Below are 17723 nucleotides of genomic sequence, written 5' to 3' on the forward strand. Positions count from 1 at the left end.
TGTACATAATTGAACTAACTTCCTTTGATGCTATTTCATGGTTTTGAATGATGCTGGCACTCACCAAGAAATCAACTGGATACAACCTCACAATAAAACTGAAAGCTTGTGTTGCATCTATCAAGTTCTATATTCATATATTTAAATCTTTATGAGTTTTAATTAAATTAATTCTTTAAAATGACAACCGTAATATAATGTTGATATATTTGCAGGTCTTTAGTCCTTTGCTATTTTACATAACTAAAAATATTGCTATAATTTTTCTACTATCTAAAAACCTTTTGTTTCAATATTCTGATTTTCAGAAACATATCACACTATTTTTTAAAAAATTTAAATGTAATAGGTAGTCTACCTTTTCACCATAATATACAGATTCCAAAGAAAATAGAACATTAGCACTGAAAAATCTCTGTTATAATGAGGTTCCCATTCAGACATATTCCTAATTTCCCTTTCAATTCCAGCCAGGAGAAATGTAGTTGTCTCTCTGTTTAATTGTATAAAATAGAAGATTGAGGAGGAAAATATATCAAATTAATAAGTAAATTACCCCTTTTGTAAACATTTTTTTGCTAGGGAAACTAAACTATCAGTTGAGCCATTTAGAAAGCCAATGAATGATACTAGGCAGGGCTGGATTCGCATTGTGATGTTTCGCGCATGTGTACTCCCTCAACCTGCGCATGTGCGCATGTCCCCTTGATTTCACTTCCGCGCATGTTCAGAAGGTGGATTCAGCCTGAAACACAGCTGAGGAGCAGATCAACTGGGCTTTGGGTGAAGAAATTAAGATCAGTATTAACCTGGGGACAGGTGAGAGGGCTTTATTCAAAGCACAGAACAAGGAGAAGCCATCCAAACACAGGCCGAAAATTTAGGAAAAAAAGATGGCAGCAAGCATGGATTGGCACAGGCAGAACCAGATCTGTGATGCTAAAATTACATCACCAGCAGGTTGTTAATGGTTCAGACGACCTGGTCTGAACCGGGAGGAACTCACCCCCTGCTGACAGGTTAGGAAAAGAAGGTGAAGAAGTAGGTGCAGGGGGAAATAGGTATCTTTAATTTATAAAATATTTTTGTCTGGTTTAAGTTGACGGTTCTGGACTGATATTATCTGCAGAGAGAGCAGTTCTAGAAGTTCTCTATCTTTTAGAATCTTTCTCTCTTGTATTTCCAATATCTTTGCAGAGATAGATCTGCCTAATTACAGTATATGCTACTTCCAGTGTATGGTTTTGCTGTTTAATTGGCCATCTTCGATCACTCCGAGTCTCCGGAGAGGGGCGGCATACAAATCTAATTAATAATAATAATAATAATAATAATAATAATAATAATAATGATTTAAATAATAATAAAGCATTGCATGGCCAGTTCTTGGAGAAGATTGAAGGCAAAGTGGATAAAGAAAAGACCTGCTCATGGCTTACAAGTGGAACACTCAAAAAGGAGACAGAAGGACTAATACTGGCGGCACAAGAACAGGCCATTAGAACAAATGCTGTCAAAGCCAGAATTGAAAAATCAACAGACGATCCAAAGTGCAGACTCTGTAATGAAACAGATGAAACAATCGATCACATACTCAGCTGCTGCAAAAAAATTGCACAGACTGACTACAAGCATAGACATGATGCTGTGGCACAGATGATCCACTGGAACTTGTGCCGGAACTACCATTTACCAGTGGCAAAGAACTGGTGGGATCATAAGCCTGAAAAAGTGGTTGAACATGAGTAAGCAAAACTACTGTGGGACTTCCGACTTCCGACTGACCGAATTCTGAAGCATAACACACCAGACATCCTGATTGTGGAGAAAAAGAAAGTATGGATCATTGACATCGCAATCGCAGGAGACAGCAGAATTGAGGAGAAGCAGCTAGAGAAATTAGTGAAATAGTAAGATCTAAAAATCGAGCTGCAACGACTCTGGCATAAGCCAGTGAAAGTGGTCCTAGTGGTACTTGGCACGCTGGGCGCAGTGCCAAAGGATATCAGCGGACATTTGAAAACCATCGGAATTGACAAAATCCCCATCTGTCAATTGCAAAAGGCCGCTTTACTGGGATCGGCAAACATAATTCACCACTACATCACGCAGTCCTAGGTGCTTGGGAAGCACCCGACTGGTGATGAAATATGAAATCCAGCATAGAGATCTCATTTGCTGTGTTGTATTGCCATAATACTACTACTAATAATAATCTCCACACCCCATTGACTAAGCAATGTAGATTGGCAGGACCGCGGGGAGGGACTTCTCCGTGGCTGCCTGGGGTCTATGGAACCAATTCCCTCCCGTTGTTGATATTGCTCCCACTCTACTGGCCTTTCAAAAGACTATGGAGCTCAAGTTTGGAGGCCGTGAATATTTACATCTGTCATGGCCGAATTGTGTTTGGTTTGTATGCATGTTGTTTTGATTGGACTGCTTTGCTTGTGGGATTTTATAACGGATTTTTATTGTTTTAGTATTTAATATTTGACTTCTTTTTATTATTGCATTGTATTTTTATATTGCTGTAAGTCACCCTGGGTCCCATTGGGATTGAGTGGCATAGAAGTCGAATCAAATCAAATAAATAAAAATAAATAAAACAACCTAGGGAAACACTTCTAAATATTAATATGTCTCTCTCTCTCTTTTTGACATTATGCTACAAATCCTATTGAGTAATGGTGGTGGAGTTTGCTGCTAACAGAAATAGGATACAGCTAGGGCCTCAAGTTATACCATTTATTTAGTGACCATTCAAAATTACAACAGGACTAAAAAGTGACTTATGTATTCACAGTTCTGATAGTTGCAGCATCCCCACAATCCCAGCATCCAAATTCAGGCATCTAGCAACTTGCACGTATTTAGCACATTTGCAGCCTGCCAGGGTCATGACAGGCAAAGTCAATGGTGGAAGCATGGGATTCACTTAATGACCATGTGATTTACTGAAGAACTGCAGCGATTCACTTAACAATCATGGCAGAAAGATAAAGTTTGTAAAATTGGGTGTAACTCACTTAACAATAATCTTGCTTAGCACTGCAAATTCTGGTCCCAGTTATGGTCATAAGTTGAGGACTACTTGTTTTGGGGGAGTGTATGGTCAGTGCCATAAGAATAGCTTCTGCTGCGAAACGGGACAACTTTCTTTCATGAAGGTTAATGATGAATTTGTAGTTTTCCATGAGCTTGTCTGGTCAAATTTATTCACATTTGGATTCAATTAATGATAGCAAATGTTTCAGAAAATGTTCAGGTGTTTATCATATTATATTGTCATAGAATAGCTGCTACAAATTGGGTAGAACAGGGGTTCAAACTCCTGGCCCATGGTCCACTACTGGGCCATAGCTTGTTGGAAACTGGGCCACAGTAGAAATGGTCAAGCACATGCACATAAAGCTCCACTTCTGTGAGTAAGCATAGACGAACAAAGCTCCATTCACATGAGCAAGAACGTGCACATTAAGCTCACAAGGAAATGGAGCTTTGTGTGGGAGTACCCTCCACTCGTGTGAGTGGAGCTTTGCACCCAAGCGCAATAGTAATAGTAATAGTAATAATAATAATAATAATAATAACAACAACAACAACAACAACAGCAACAACAACAATAATAATTTATTAGATTTGTATGCCGCCCCTCTCCAAGGACTCGGAGCAGCTCACAACAGCAACAAATCCAATATTAAAACTAATTTAAAAACCCATAATTACTAAAAAACATTCTATTCTACACAAACACACCATTCTCAAATGCTAGAGTCAGAAAGATGGGGAGGGGGAGGGTTAGTCCCCCCCATGCCTGGCGGCATAGATGGGTCTTTCATAGTGATGGGCGAACCCAACGGTGTAAAGGTTCGGTGAGTTGGGCCGAACTTGTTGTAAATTTCAGGTGAGTTCGCCGAACCTGAACCCGAACCCGAACCCTCTGTGACGTTGAAGCTCCACCCCCGGAATCCCATTGTGGATTTCCCAGCTCCTTTTGCTGAAAGGACCTCCCTTTGTTAGCTTAGAAGAGAGGGCAGAAGCATCATTGGTTCTCTAGTTTAATGGTTAGCACTCTGGACTTTGAATTCAGCAATCTGGGTTCAAATCTCAGTGGAACCTCCTTTTTAAAAAAAAATTAAATTTTTATTTTTTTATTTATTTAATTATTATTATTATTATTATTATTATTATTATTATTATTATTATTAGTGTCACGAACAGCACAAAATTCAGTATGAATCCGAATTGTGCGAGTTCGGTTCGCCCAACACTAGTCTTTAACATTGTGCAGAATAGTTTAAATAGTTTAAATATTCAGATCCCAAAGTGCCATAGTTATACAGATCCTGGATACATGATTTCCCAAGATACATTGTTTTATATGCATTTGGAGGAGCCTATGTACTGTATGCTTTATCAGTAATTAACTAAATGTACTGATTAGATAAATGCATGTTTATTATTTAGCATATTGTTCTCCAGTCATTGTTGTTTTTATATTGATAAGACAGTCAAATTATCTGGGAATCTGTGCTATATGGAGTCTGTGTTGTCCTCTGAGCTTGGCTGCTTGTTGGATATGTTTCATTACCTGAACAGGTAACATAATCAGTCAGGTAGTGAAACATCTACAAAGAGGTAAGTTAATTTAACCTGAATGGTTTTTAGGATGGATGTGTTTTTGGAGGAGAGAAGTCAGGATACCAGGAGCAGGGGTGGGTTCCAACTTACCTTGCTGCCGGTTCACTCCCTCCCATGCCACATGGCCATGCCTTGTAAGCATACATACTTTGAACCCACATGCATGCGCAGTGCAAAATACCCTGAAAAAAATTTTTTTTAAGCCCAAACCAAAATGGCAATACATGCATAGTGCCGGAAACGTGTCCCCTGCGCATTTGTATGCACAGAAGGAAAAAAATATATTTTGAAAAAAAAAGATGGCAGCGTCCACAGACTGGCACCAACTGATCTGGTTGGGTGATATCATTGTGACATTATCAGCAGGTCACTACCAGTTCAAGTGAACCGGTCCGAACCATGAGGAACTTACCTCTGGCTAGGAGCCAACAACTAGCCAGAGAACTGAGGAAAAATTAGTACAAGGATTATTTATTTTTATTTATTTTATTTATTTATTTTGTCCATCGCCAGCCTGAAGATGACGAGTGAGACCTCGTCGAAACGTCGCCAGAAATGTCCAAATCCTACACAGGAAGAAACCCGAATATACCAAGACCGTCATACCTGTACCCGTGAAAATCTACAAAAACATATATATATACACACACATAGCATAACTATATACACATAGTAAAATACATGATGAAGGTTATAGAGGAGATACTCATAGTAAAATATATCTGTGAAAGAATAGAAAAGAAGATATAGTAATAGAATGTATCAATGAAAGAATAGAAGAAGAGATATAGGAATAGAAGAAAGGTATAGGAGATATAGGAGAGCAATAGGACAGGGGACGGAAGGCACTCAGGTGCACTTGTACTTGCCCCTTACTGACCTCTTAGGAATCTGGATAGGTCAACCGTAGATAATCTAAGGGTAAAGTGTTGGGAGTTTGGGGATGACACTATGGAGTCCGGTAATGAGTTCCACGCTTCGATAACTCGGTTACTGAAGTCATATTTTTTACAGTCAAGTTTGGAGTGGTTAATATTAAGTTTAAATCTGTTGTGTGCTCTTGTGTTGTTGTGGTTGAAGCTGAAGTAGTCGCTGAGAGGCAGGATGTTGCAGCATATGATCTTGTGGGCAATACTTAGATCTTGTTTAAGGCGCTGTAGTTCTAGGCTTTCTAGGCCCAGGATTGAAAGTCTAGTCTTGTAGGGTATTCTATTTCGAGTGGAGGAGTGAAGGGCTCTTCTGGTGAAGTATCTTTGGACATTTTCAAGGGTGTTAATGTCTGAGATGCGATATGGGTTCCAAACAGATGAGCTGTATTCGAGGATGGGTCTGGCAAAAGTTTTGTAAGCTCTTGTAAGCAGTGTGAGATTGCCAGAGCAGAAGCTACGTAGGATTAGGCTTACAACTCTTGAAGCCTTCTTGGCTATGTTGTTGCAGTAGGCTTTGACACTTAAATCTTTTGTTATTAGTATACCGAGGTCTTTAACCGAGTGGGGATTATCTGTGATAATTAGATTATTCAGTTCGTATTTGAAGTTCAGATTCTTCTTCACAATGTGTAGGACAGAGCATTTGCTAGTTGAGATTTGGAGTTGCCATGTGTTAGACCACTCAGAAACAGAGTTCAGGTCCTTTTGGAGAGTAGTTGCATTATCGGTGGTGTTGAAGAGTTTTACATCGTTGGCAAAGAGGACACAGTTGCTTGTGATGTAATAGCAAAGGTCATTGATGTAGAGAATGAAGAGCCTTGGTCCCAGTACACTACCTTGGGGAACACCACTTTTAACTGGGATGGGGGTGGATATGGTGCTTCCTAATTTGACCACTTGTTCTCTGTTTGACAGGAATGCTGTAATCCAGCTATGGAGGGATCCTGAGATGCCATAGGATTTGAGTTTTAGGAATAGTTTGTCGTGGACCACTGAATCAAAGGCTTTGCAGAAGTCAATATAAATTGCATCTATAGACTTCCCTTGATCTAGATGAGTTGTCCATATATTTTCTGTACATTATAGGAGAAGATAATCTCTCTGCAACAGTAGGAGATTCCTTAATTATTTTCTTTAGCAGGATATTAATATTTAGACAGGATGAAAGTGAACTGCGCACCTTTGCTACTATAAAGCTCATTTGAAACTGTGTTTAATTAGTTATATAACTGCAATTATATATGTAAAGAAGGTGCAGCTGGCTGTTGGGCTATTTCATAGAGCAAGTTTATGAAATCAGATCTGGAAATGCTACCTTGACTATCACTGACCTACATGCTGTATTTCTTGGGAATATGCTGATTTCTGTGCTACAGCAGGAAGGGTGGAAGAAAGCCTTAGGGCACAGATAGAAGAACCAGGACCCTGGAAGTTAGATGCAAATGGGTGTATAAATATACTTGAGTTTAGACACAGGTCACCAAATTTGCTAAATACACCCCGCTGATCAGTAATCAGTTTTGTAATTTTGATGCTAAAAATAAGGCAGCTTCACCTGGGAAAAAATTAACTTGTCTGGTTAGTTCTGTAATTTCATGTTGTTTGAAACTCATCGGTTATATAAGAGGAACTGGAAGTACAATTCTATAGGCAGCTTTGAAGGGAAATAATTAATGGTGTGCACATTAAAAGATGGAGCAACTATATTTTTATGCTTTAATAGAATTTATCTATCTATCTATCTATCTATCTATCTATCTATCTATCTATCTATCTATCTATCTATCTATCTATTTATTGGATTTGTATGCCGCCCCTCTCCGGAGACTCGGGACAGCTAACAGCAATAATAAGACAGCGTACAATAATAATCCAATACTAAAAACGATTAAAAACCCATTAATATAAAAACCAAACATACATACAGACATACCATGTATAAAATTGTAAAGGCCTAGGGGGAAAGGGTATCTCAATTCCCCCATGCCTGGCGGCAGAGGTGGGTTTTAAGTAGCTTACGAAAGGCAAGGAGGGTAGGGGCAATTCTAATTTCTGGGGGGAGTTGGTTCCAGAGGGCTAGGGCCGCCACAGAGAAGGCTCTTCCCCTGGGTCCCGCCAAGCGGCATTGTTTAGTTGACGGGACCCGGAGAAGACCCACTCTATGCATAACGAGTGCTGGAATTTCTAATTGCAAGGCAAATGCTGCACTTCTTATTTTATGATCTCAATTTCTATAGCTTATCATTTATTTCTACTGTAATAAAAATGATGAAAGATAATAAAATGATTGTATTACAAAATGCTAAACATGGGAATCCTTATATGCAAGCACAAAATGTGGCTTTCTATTTTAAAAGCATCATTAAAGAAAGTGAGACAAGTAGTGAGACAAAGATAACTTTCATCTTTAAAGAAGGCGAGACAAAGAGAAAAATAAAAATTTTGTAAGGTTTTGAATACAACACACTTTGACTTACAAGGCAAAAGTTATAACTGGATAAAGACATCCTTAGATAGAAGTACAGCATTAAGAAACTATTTCTGAAAGAAAAGCTTCTCTGATGTCTTTTTTAATGTCCTTTTTGATACTTTAACTTGGTACATATAATAATTCAATTTCAGTGTGTGTATGTGTGTGTGTGTGTGTGTGTGTGTGTATACACAGAAAATGGTATGCATGAAAATATATATGACAAGGAATCAGAAGTGGGTTCTAACTTGCTGTCGGTTCGCTTCCTCTGGTGCTGCGTCGCTGCACCTCTTGCTGAAAAATCTGAAAAATAATAATAATAATAAAAAAGCTGAAAGCAAGATAGTGACCACATGCACAGTGCCAGAAACTTGGCTTCTGCATATGCTCAGAAGAAAAATTGAATAAAAAATATTCAAGAAGAAGAAGAGGAAGAGGTACAGAAAGAGGTAGAAGGAGGAGGAGGAGGAGGAGGAGGAGGAGGAAGAGGCTGAAAACAAGATGGCGACTGCATGCACAGTACTGAAACCTTGGATTCTGTACATGCTCAGAAGAAAAAAAATAAAAATAAAATTTAAAAAGATGACGGTGCACACAGAGTAGCACCGACCAAACTGGTTCCATGACATCATCGTGACATCATCAGCGGGTCGTTACTGGTTCGGGCAAACTAATCCAAACTGGGAGGAACTTACCTTTGCAAGGAACCCATCCACAGGAATGCAAAGGGACTGATAGAATATTTGTAACTCAGGGTCGAACTGTTGGGTCCTTGGTGGTATCTGAGCTTGGTGTGTGTGTGTGTGTTGTTTCATTACTAAACTAGATAACATCATTAGTGCTAGAAGGGATTTGCTCTTATTTTTATATATTAGTGACTTGCCCTGGAGAACTGGTAGCAGAAATTTTGGGTAGTTTAGAGAATTGGTAAATATTAACTCTGACTGGCCCTGGCCCCATCTATTTTCTGTATCCTGAGTCCCAGCTGATTGGGAGCAAATGAGGATTTTGCAGTATCCTTCCCCTGGAGTGGGGAGGGAATGGAGATTTTGCAGTATCTTTTCGCTGTCATGGCCACCAAGCCACGCCCACAGAACTGGTAGTAAAAAAAATTGAATCCCACCACTGGTGGGAGTGTTCTTGGTGATATCCTGATTAGGTTGTTGTTTACTGGTAGTTCCTTGATTATTGTTTACTTCTTGATTGCTGATCTAATATCAATTTTGCTGTAAATCTCTGTAATACTCAAAATTAATTACCATGATCAGATTTCAAAATTCTACCAACTACTCTATCAGCAATATAGATTTTTCAGGAAATCCCAGTGCTTCATGTTTCCTGAGCTTACCAATTTTACAGAGCTTGATATAAAGCCCATTCACATAGACACATAAATTACATAACATAACCACCAACAGAGAGAGATATGATTTAAAAATGCTTGACTGTGCAGAATACGATACACTAATACAAAAATTTAAAAACGATTAAAAAATCACAAGATATAGACACATGGAAAAACTTTTATAAGTGGGTCAATGATTGGAAAAAAAATAGATGTACTTAAGAATGATATAAAAAAGGGAAAGAAAACACAATAACAATTCAAATATAGATAAATATCACTTTATTTATTTGTTGACAATTCTTTTTAACTGAGATATTATTGTTATTTTGATATAAGTATAGATATGTATATATGTACAATTTATAAATTTATATGTATATTATTGCACTGATACCATTATCCGTAAAATTATAATAAGATATGCTGCAAAGAGGCAGCAGGGGTAGAGGTGGGACGGAATTATATGTTGTATTGTCCTTTAACAGACAATCTATAAATGTACTCACAAATTAAGAATACAATGATCTGTTTATGTGTGTCTTTTAAATATGTATATAATTTAATAAAATCTATTTTTTAAAAAATTACATAACATAAAAATAAAAACATATAGCAGTTAAGCATCATATAATGTCCATCAACAAATCCAAGAGATGGGTTGTATCATAGAGATTATTGTATCATCAGGCCATTGTCATATTAATTTGCAAGAACTTCTCATTAGGAAAGTAACCTGAATTTGCAAAGTATAATAATTTAACCCCTGAAGATAATAAAACCGGATTATTAGATATAGCAACCATTGCTCTCCAGTATGGCAATAACGAGGAAGTAAACTAGAAACCATCTGAAAACTTTAAAAAAACCAAGGAAAGTATGTATTTCATGAGTTTTAGGGTTGATAAGCCAGAATGGTTCTTCCTTTCTGCACTGCACCAGAACTCCATCGCAGCATCTAAGGATTTTTTATAACTGTGTTGTAGGGAAATATCGTAAGTGGTCTATAATAAATAGCAATAGCACCTAATCTTATATACTACTTCATAGTGCTTTACAGCTATTTCTAAGTGGTTTACAAAGTCCTTTCCATGTGAAAGGAACATGGATGGTGGTGTACAATAGCACATGCTAGATACTAGGACTGACTCAGTTACTCATCCTTGGCTTTGTTTCCATTGCAGAATCAACTATTTCCACTATCCCTGCTGTCAGTCAAGATTCTGAAAGCCAGTCTCATCACCTCTTATACGCCATGTAAGTTCTCGGCATGTTATGGTTGAAAAATAGAGTTGGATTACTTAATGGCATTGATCTCACAGAAGTTTAGAAAAGCTGAATTTTAGAGATTATTTTGTGATTTAGGGCAAAATAAAATATAATAAATTTGAATGTTTACAGCTTATTTATTTATTTATTTATTTATTAGATTTGTATGCCGCCCCTCTCCGAAGACTCGGGGTGGCTAACAACAATGAAAAGACAATGAAAACAAATCTAATATTAAAAATATTCTAAAAAACCCTAATTTAAAGAACCACTCATACATACAAGCATACCATGTATAAATTCTATAAACCTAGGGGGAAGTGAAATTTCAATTCCCCCATGCCTGACGACAAAGGAGGGTTTTAAGGAGCTTGTGAAAGGCAAGGAGGGTGGAGGCAATTCTGATATCTGGGGGAAGCTGGTCCAGAGGGTCGGGGACGCCATAGAGAAGGCTCTTCTCCTGGGTCCCACCAAACGACATTGCTTAGTCGATGGGACCCGGAGAAGGCCAACCCTGTGGGACCTAACCGGTCGCTGGGATTCGTGCGGCAGAAGGCGGTCCCGGAGATATTCTGGTCCTATGCCATGAAGGGCTTTATAGGTCATAACCAACACTTTGAATTATGACCGGAAAAGCTTATATGGGATATATTTTTTGTGAATCTTCTAATAGTCTCTTCTGGAATCCATCCAGGTCATGCTTTTTTATTACACTTTTTCTATGAAGAGAATCTACCCAATTTGCATTGCTCCTATTCTTCTTTGATGTTTTATCTCACTAAGTTGATTTTCTACAATAAATTGTTTCTAAAAAGTCTACATCTTAATAAGAGTCTCTCAGAATCTAAATTGCTGAAAAACCTTTCAATCACTTAATGTGTTTATTTATTGCACTTTTAGTCTGCCACAACCACTTTGACTCTTGGTGGGATATATTATTTCAGAAACAGAATAGACCTGGAAGGGACCTTGGAGGTCTTCTAGTTCAAACCCCTGCTGAAGCAGGAGACTGTATACTAGGCAAGTGACTATCTTAAAAACTTTCAGTGATGAAACACTCACAACTTCTGGAGGCAAGCTGTTCCACTAGTTAATTGTTTTCACTGTTAGGAAGTTTTTCCTTGATTCCAGGTTGCTAATCTCCTTGGTTATTTTCCATCCATTATTTCTTTTTCTGACCTCTGGTCTTTTGGAAAATAAATTGACCCCTTCTTCTTTGTGGCAGCCTCTCAAATACTGGAATACTGCTATCATGTGCCCTCCAGCCCCCCCGTCCTTTTCTCTAAACTAGCCAAACCCAAATCCTGCAACTGTTCTTCATATATTTTAGTCTCCAGGCCTATAATCACCTTAGTTGCTCTTCTTTGCACTTTTTCCAAAATCTCATAATCTTTTTTGTCAGTGGTGACCAAAACTGGATGCAGTATTCCAAGCATGTCTTTACTAAGGATTTATAAAACAGGACTAATAGTTCACGTGATTTTGATTCTGTTTATACAACTATCTACAATATCTACATGAAACCGATGGGCGAGATCATCCAGGGGCATGAGGTGAGGTATCATCAATACGCTGATGATACCCAGTTATACATCTCCACCCCATGCCCAGTTGGTGAAGCAGTGGAAGTGATGGGTCACTGCCTGGACAGTGTTGGGGTCTGGATGTGTGACAACAGGCTCAAACTCAACCCTGACAAGAAGGAGTGGCTGTGGGTTTTGCCTCCAAAGGACAATTCCATTTGTCCGCTCATTACCCTTTGAAGGAATTATTGACTCCCTCGGAGAGGGTCTGCAACTTGGGCACCCTCCTTGATCCACAGCTAACATTAGAGCACCATCTTTCAGCTGTGGTGAGGAGGGCGTTTGCCCAGATCCACCTGGTGCACCAGTTGTGGCCCTATTTAGACAGGGAGTCTCTGCTCACAGTCGCTCATGCCCTCATCACCTCGAGGTTCGACTACTGCAACTCTCTCTACATGGGGCTACCTTTGAAGAGTGTTCGGAAACTCCAGATCATGCAGAACATGCCCGCAAGAGCTATCATGGAGCTACCTAGATTTGCCCACATCTCTTCAACACTCTGTGGCCTGCATTGGCTGCCGATCAGTTTCTGGTCACAATTCAAAGTGTTGGTTTTGACCTATAAAGCCCTACATAGCATTGGACCAGAATACCTTCGGGACCGCCTTCTGCCACATGAATCCCAGCAGCTGATTAGGTCCCACAGTGTTGGACCTTCTCTGGGTCCCGTCGCTAAACAATGTCATCTGGTGGAACTCAGGGGAAGAGCCTTCTCTGTGGTGGCCAGGGCCCTCTGGAATCAACTCCCCCTGGAGATTAGAATTGCCCCCACCTTCCTAGCCTTTGGTAAGTTATTGAAAACTCATCTTTGTAGCCAGGCATGGGGGAACTAACATATCCCCCAACTATCTTGTTTTGTGTTGAATGGATTGTGTGATTATTTTACTATAAGGGTTTTTAAAATTGTTTTTAAATATTGGATTTGTAGACTGTTTATTATTGTTGTGAGCTGCCCCAAGTCTTCGGAGAGGGGCGGCATACAAATATAATTTATTATTATTATTATTATTATTATTATTATTATTATTATTATTATTATTAATTATTAGGGGGTTTTGGCTGCCGCTGCACACTGCTAACACATTTTAGGTGATCATCCACTAGGACTCCAAAGTCCTAGTCAACAGTCATAGTTACTGTTTTAAATTACTGTTCAATGACTAATAATATAGAGAGCATATACTGCTGAAAAAAATAAAGGAAACACTCAAATAACACATCCTAGATCTGAATGAATGAAATGTTCTCACGGAATACTTTGTTGTGTACAAAGTTGAATATACACAACCATAGTTCCCTCTAAGCTGAGCAGTGAGCAATCGCTCACTTAAAAATCATCATCAACTCAGAGTTTTCCAAACCTGCCCAGAAGCCGAGAGGGAAAGAGTGAGAGGGAAGGAGAGAGAGAGGAAGAGAGAGAAACAGGTAGAAAAAAGAGAGGAAGGAAAAGAGAAAGAAAAAGAATGGGAGTAAGGAAGAGAGAAAGAAAATCAAAATCTAGTTTGAAACTAGCTCAACTATTTAAGTGGCATTTTGATATTGATAGAGTTGCCCTATTATGAGCTCACTGTTATAGACATACAGTACAGTATTTTATTTTGAAATTCTCTGAGGCAAAACAGGGTGGGTTTTTTATTTGTTTGTTTGTTTGTTTGTTTATTATTTATTTATTTATTTATTATTTCTGTGCCGCCCAGTCCCGAAGGGACTGTTGCTCAGACACTATACTTTTCCGCCCCCCCCCCCAAAAAAAAAATTAGAGGGAACACTGTACACAACAACATGTGAAATTGATTGTCAATCAGTGTTGATTAGATTAGATTAGATTAGATTTATTGGATTTATATGCCACCCCTCTCCACAGACTCACAACAATGGTAAAAACAGTACATAGCAACAAATCTAATATTAAGCAATCTAAATTACAGTTTTAGGTTGCACTTTGATTTCACAGAAGTTTGATTTACTTGGAGTTATATTGTGTTGTTTAAGTGTTCCCTTTATTTTTTTGAGCAGTGTACAACAAATATATCTTTAGAGGTTGGTGGCACTCTTGACCCATAGGAATCTAGCTATTTTGTTTATTAAGATGTGCTGAATATTTGAAAAAAACAATTACCAATATCTTCTTTTTCCTGCTGTAGTTTCCACATCTCATTGCTACGTGACATTGCATCTGCCAACAGCATCACATGAGACATTCAGAACCCAAACTGTCAGGAATTCTTACTACCCAGCCTGGAATGAAACATTTTATTTCAGGATCCAAACCAAAATCAAGGTAGTGTAATGTAGTTGCAAAGCATTCATGCTATTGGACAAGTTTACAGGATAAAGAAATCCATAAAATGTTGTAAAATGGACTTTTCCAAATAAGTGTAAAAATTTACTTCATCATTTGATACTTTGAAAAGGAAACAAAAACTATTGAAACTTTGTTTTCTATCATTTGGAGATGCTTGTATGCCTGAGAGTACTTATCAGAAGTTTTGTGTGTAGGCGCAGAGATCAGATAGCTAATGCTCTTTGTTCAGAGATTAATGCTAATCCATTGCCAAGATTGGAAACAAATACCTTTAGGTTGCCAGTAGTGAAACATATTCCATTACACATATTTAATGTGAGGGTTTTAAAATGCCAGTGACGTCTGTTGTAAGAGAAAAGAGTGCTAATAATTTCTGGGAACTTAATAGACAGTATTTTTTTTTATGGGAATTTCTCCAAATATAATATCCCAGAAAAAAAAAATATAATTAAGTTTTCAGGTGAATTTATCACTTTTCTTAGAAATTGGGCTGTATATTTAACCATATTGGCATTGGAGGAATTATTTAGATGAAACAGCACCTGAGTACCTTTTTCAACATCTTAAAGTTAATGGTCGTTTGGCAATTCCAGAAGATAGTACTAAGGGAGTAACAAATCATCTCCCACTGCCTCTGAATTGCCTTGGCACTACAGAGGATCAAGGACATAACATAGCATAGCATTTAGACTTATATACTTCCCGGATTGGGGGGGGGGTAACGCAAGTGTGGGTAACAAAAACGGAGCTCTACCCCAGAGCACCCAATTTACACTGAAAGATGTTGAAAGAAAATGTAAACATTTTGGTAGCCCTTCACTGCTTATATACCATTCCATAGTGCCTTTACAGCCCTCTCTAAGGAGTTTACAGAATCAGCATATTGCCCTCAGCAATCTGGGTCCTCATTTTACCCACCATGGAAAGATGGAAGGCTGAGTCAACCTTGAGCTGGTGGTGAGATTTGAACTGCTGGCCTTCAGCTAGCAGCTAGTTGAAGTAGCCTGCAGTGCTGCACTCTAACCACTGTGCCACCCCAGCTGACTAAATTGATAATTGAAAGAGTGGACAGAGGTTTTAGTCTAAGGACAAGACAAAGCATTCAATATCAACAATATGTCAAGATGTCATGAGCTCTAGGCAAAAGTCAGAATATCTACAATTTCCTTAAGCCTGAGTATAGCTAAGTTGATTGGTGTTGATTGTAGCACCTGAACTACTTGGGAATAATAAGACAAGCTGGGTCATTTGTGAAAGGGTAACTGAGCAGAAAAATCATTCTACACTATAACATGATAGTCATGTATTAGTAGGCATTACATAAACATGTCCCAGAAGGTGGAGAAATGGTATATGTACCCCATTATAAACATATACCAAGATAATGGTTTATTTAGAGGCCTATCTTTACAAATGTTGTTTGATCAAGGCCCGGAGAATAGAATGTAATTGGTGACATATCCCACACATGGATAAGATACAAGGAGTAGTAAGGTGGGAGTAGTATAAACCTATAAGATGATTTGTTGAGTATACGTCCCTGATATGCCTTAAAGAACTCAACTTAAGCAAATGAGGTATTGTACCTGTGCAATAGAAAGGGAGATAATGAATCTATAATGTAAAATAGAGTGACCATAAAGACATGTGGATATAGCCATGGGAGATGAGTTATTCAAGTAGAGATACGGCACAAGAAACCGCAGTTAGGAGTAGAATCATATAATGCTACATCTAGTGACATATGGAACACTCCAACTCTTGGTTGCCAGACTCATTTGTAGGAGTTATTATACGCATTGTATTAAGTTATGTATTAAGTTCTGTATCTGTATCAAATGTATGCTGGTTTGCTTTATCTGATGGAAGGCCCGCTGACATAAGGATGAATATCCCCAAGAATTGGGTGGTCTGCATTATGATAGACATGTTCTAAGAATTTGAATAAATAATTCTTAGAAGAAAAAGAGGAGGGATTGAGAGAAGAATCTATAGAATCTAGGCATCTAAGGCCTAGATGGATACAAAACACTCTTATTAGAGTACTAAACTTCCGACCTTTTGGACAGCGGTCCTTGCCAGAAAAACAAACAGTACAATAACATGTTTACATCCTGTATCAAGATGAAGAAATCCTATTGTTTATGCCAAGGAACATTCATAAACAGGGTAAAGGCTTGATGGATTAATCTAGAGAGTTCCAAGGAACTATGATGAAATTGGATGCAAGACAACCCCATATATGGACAGGAGGAAGGGGGTGTAAATTAGACATGAAACTACTATAAAAGATGGTTCTTGAAGTTAGGTACTTTACCTTTTTGAGTACACCTTTTGAGTGTCTTTAATTGGTCCTGATATGATACAGTATTATCATATTGGTGTCTTTATGTTATGTGTTGATATATGTTATGTTTAATAAATGTTTATATGATATATATATCATGTGGTCTTTTAGCTTTTATTCTCATGGTCTGGGGAATTTTTTTAACAATGGAACATGATATCCAAGGTGCTCTTTCAAAGAACTGATAGACCTTTCTCTCTTGGCTCTTGTGGTTCTTGATACAAAAGCATTGTTATTGTCATAGAGTAGACTAGAGACCATGATTTTGAGATGAGAATTCAGAGCTGGCAACTCAAAGGCAGTGGGAGATGATTTGCTACTCCCTTAGTACTATCTCCTGGAATTGCCAAATGACCATAATTATTAATCTGGCTCCTGTTCTTCCTTCTCTTTGTCCTTTATCTGAAGGGCCCACAATTTTAAGCAATAAGCTGTGACACCATAAACTGGAACAATATTATGAAGATAGGATCTTGTACTTTCCCAAAGGCTTGAGGTAAAAATGGCAGCCTTTTATTTTGAGATCAAAGTTTCCAAGTAGGAACAAAAAGTACTTACCACTTATCTGAAGACAGTGATTTGCCATAACAGATGGTATCAAGGGCTGCTGAGAGAAATGAGAATCTCTTTAAAAAATAAATCTGCCCCTAAAATAGAAATAGACACAAAAAGATATTATGAAAAGTAGTGTTTTTCTACAAATTTTAAAAAGCTAGAATTGTTGCCTGTGTCATGGATTTATCCATTTATATACATGGTAGTGAAGTATTTCCTTTTAACTACTCCCTCGTTGATTATCCAAAATAAGATTCATATTGTGAATGTGGGGTG

The 17723-nt window shown here is 38.1% G+C and overlaps 1 protein-coding gene across 1 annotated transcript in view; it reads left to right on the forward strand.

Annotated features, from left to right (window-relative positions):
• Positions 1 to 17723, forward strand: part of LOC139161496 (cytosolic phospholipase A2 beta-like) — a 77202-nt gene that overhangs the window by 21897 nt on the left and 37582 nt on the right. Inside the window, exons 4-5 of the mRNA XM_070740733.1 lie at positions 10573 to 10645; positions 12120 to 12210. Of these exons, the coding sequence (XP_070596834.1) occupies positions 10573 to 10645; positions 12120 to 12210 (164 nt within the window). The remainder of the gene's footprint in view (positions 1 to 10572; positions 10646 to 12119; positions 12211 to 17723) is intronic.

Source organism: Erythrolamprus reginae, chromosome 1 (genome assembly GCF_031021105.1).
Source record: "Erythrolamprus reginae isolate rEryReg1 chromosome 1, rEryReg1.hap1, whole genome shotgun sequence".
Lineage (NCBI taxonomy): Eukaryota > Metazoa > Chordata > Lepidosauria > Squamata > Dipsadidae > Erythrolamprus > Erythrolamprus reginae.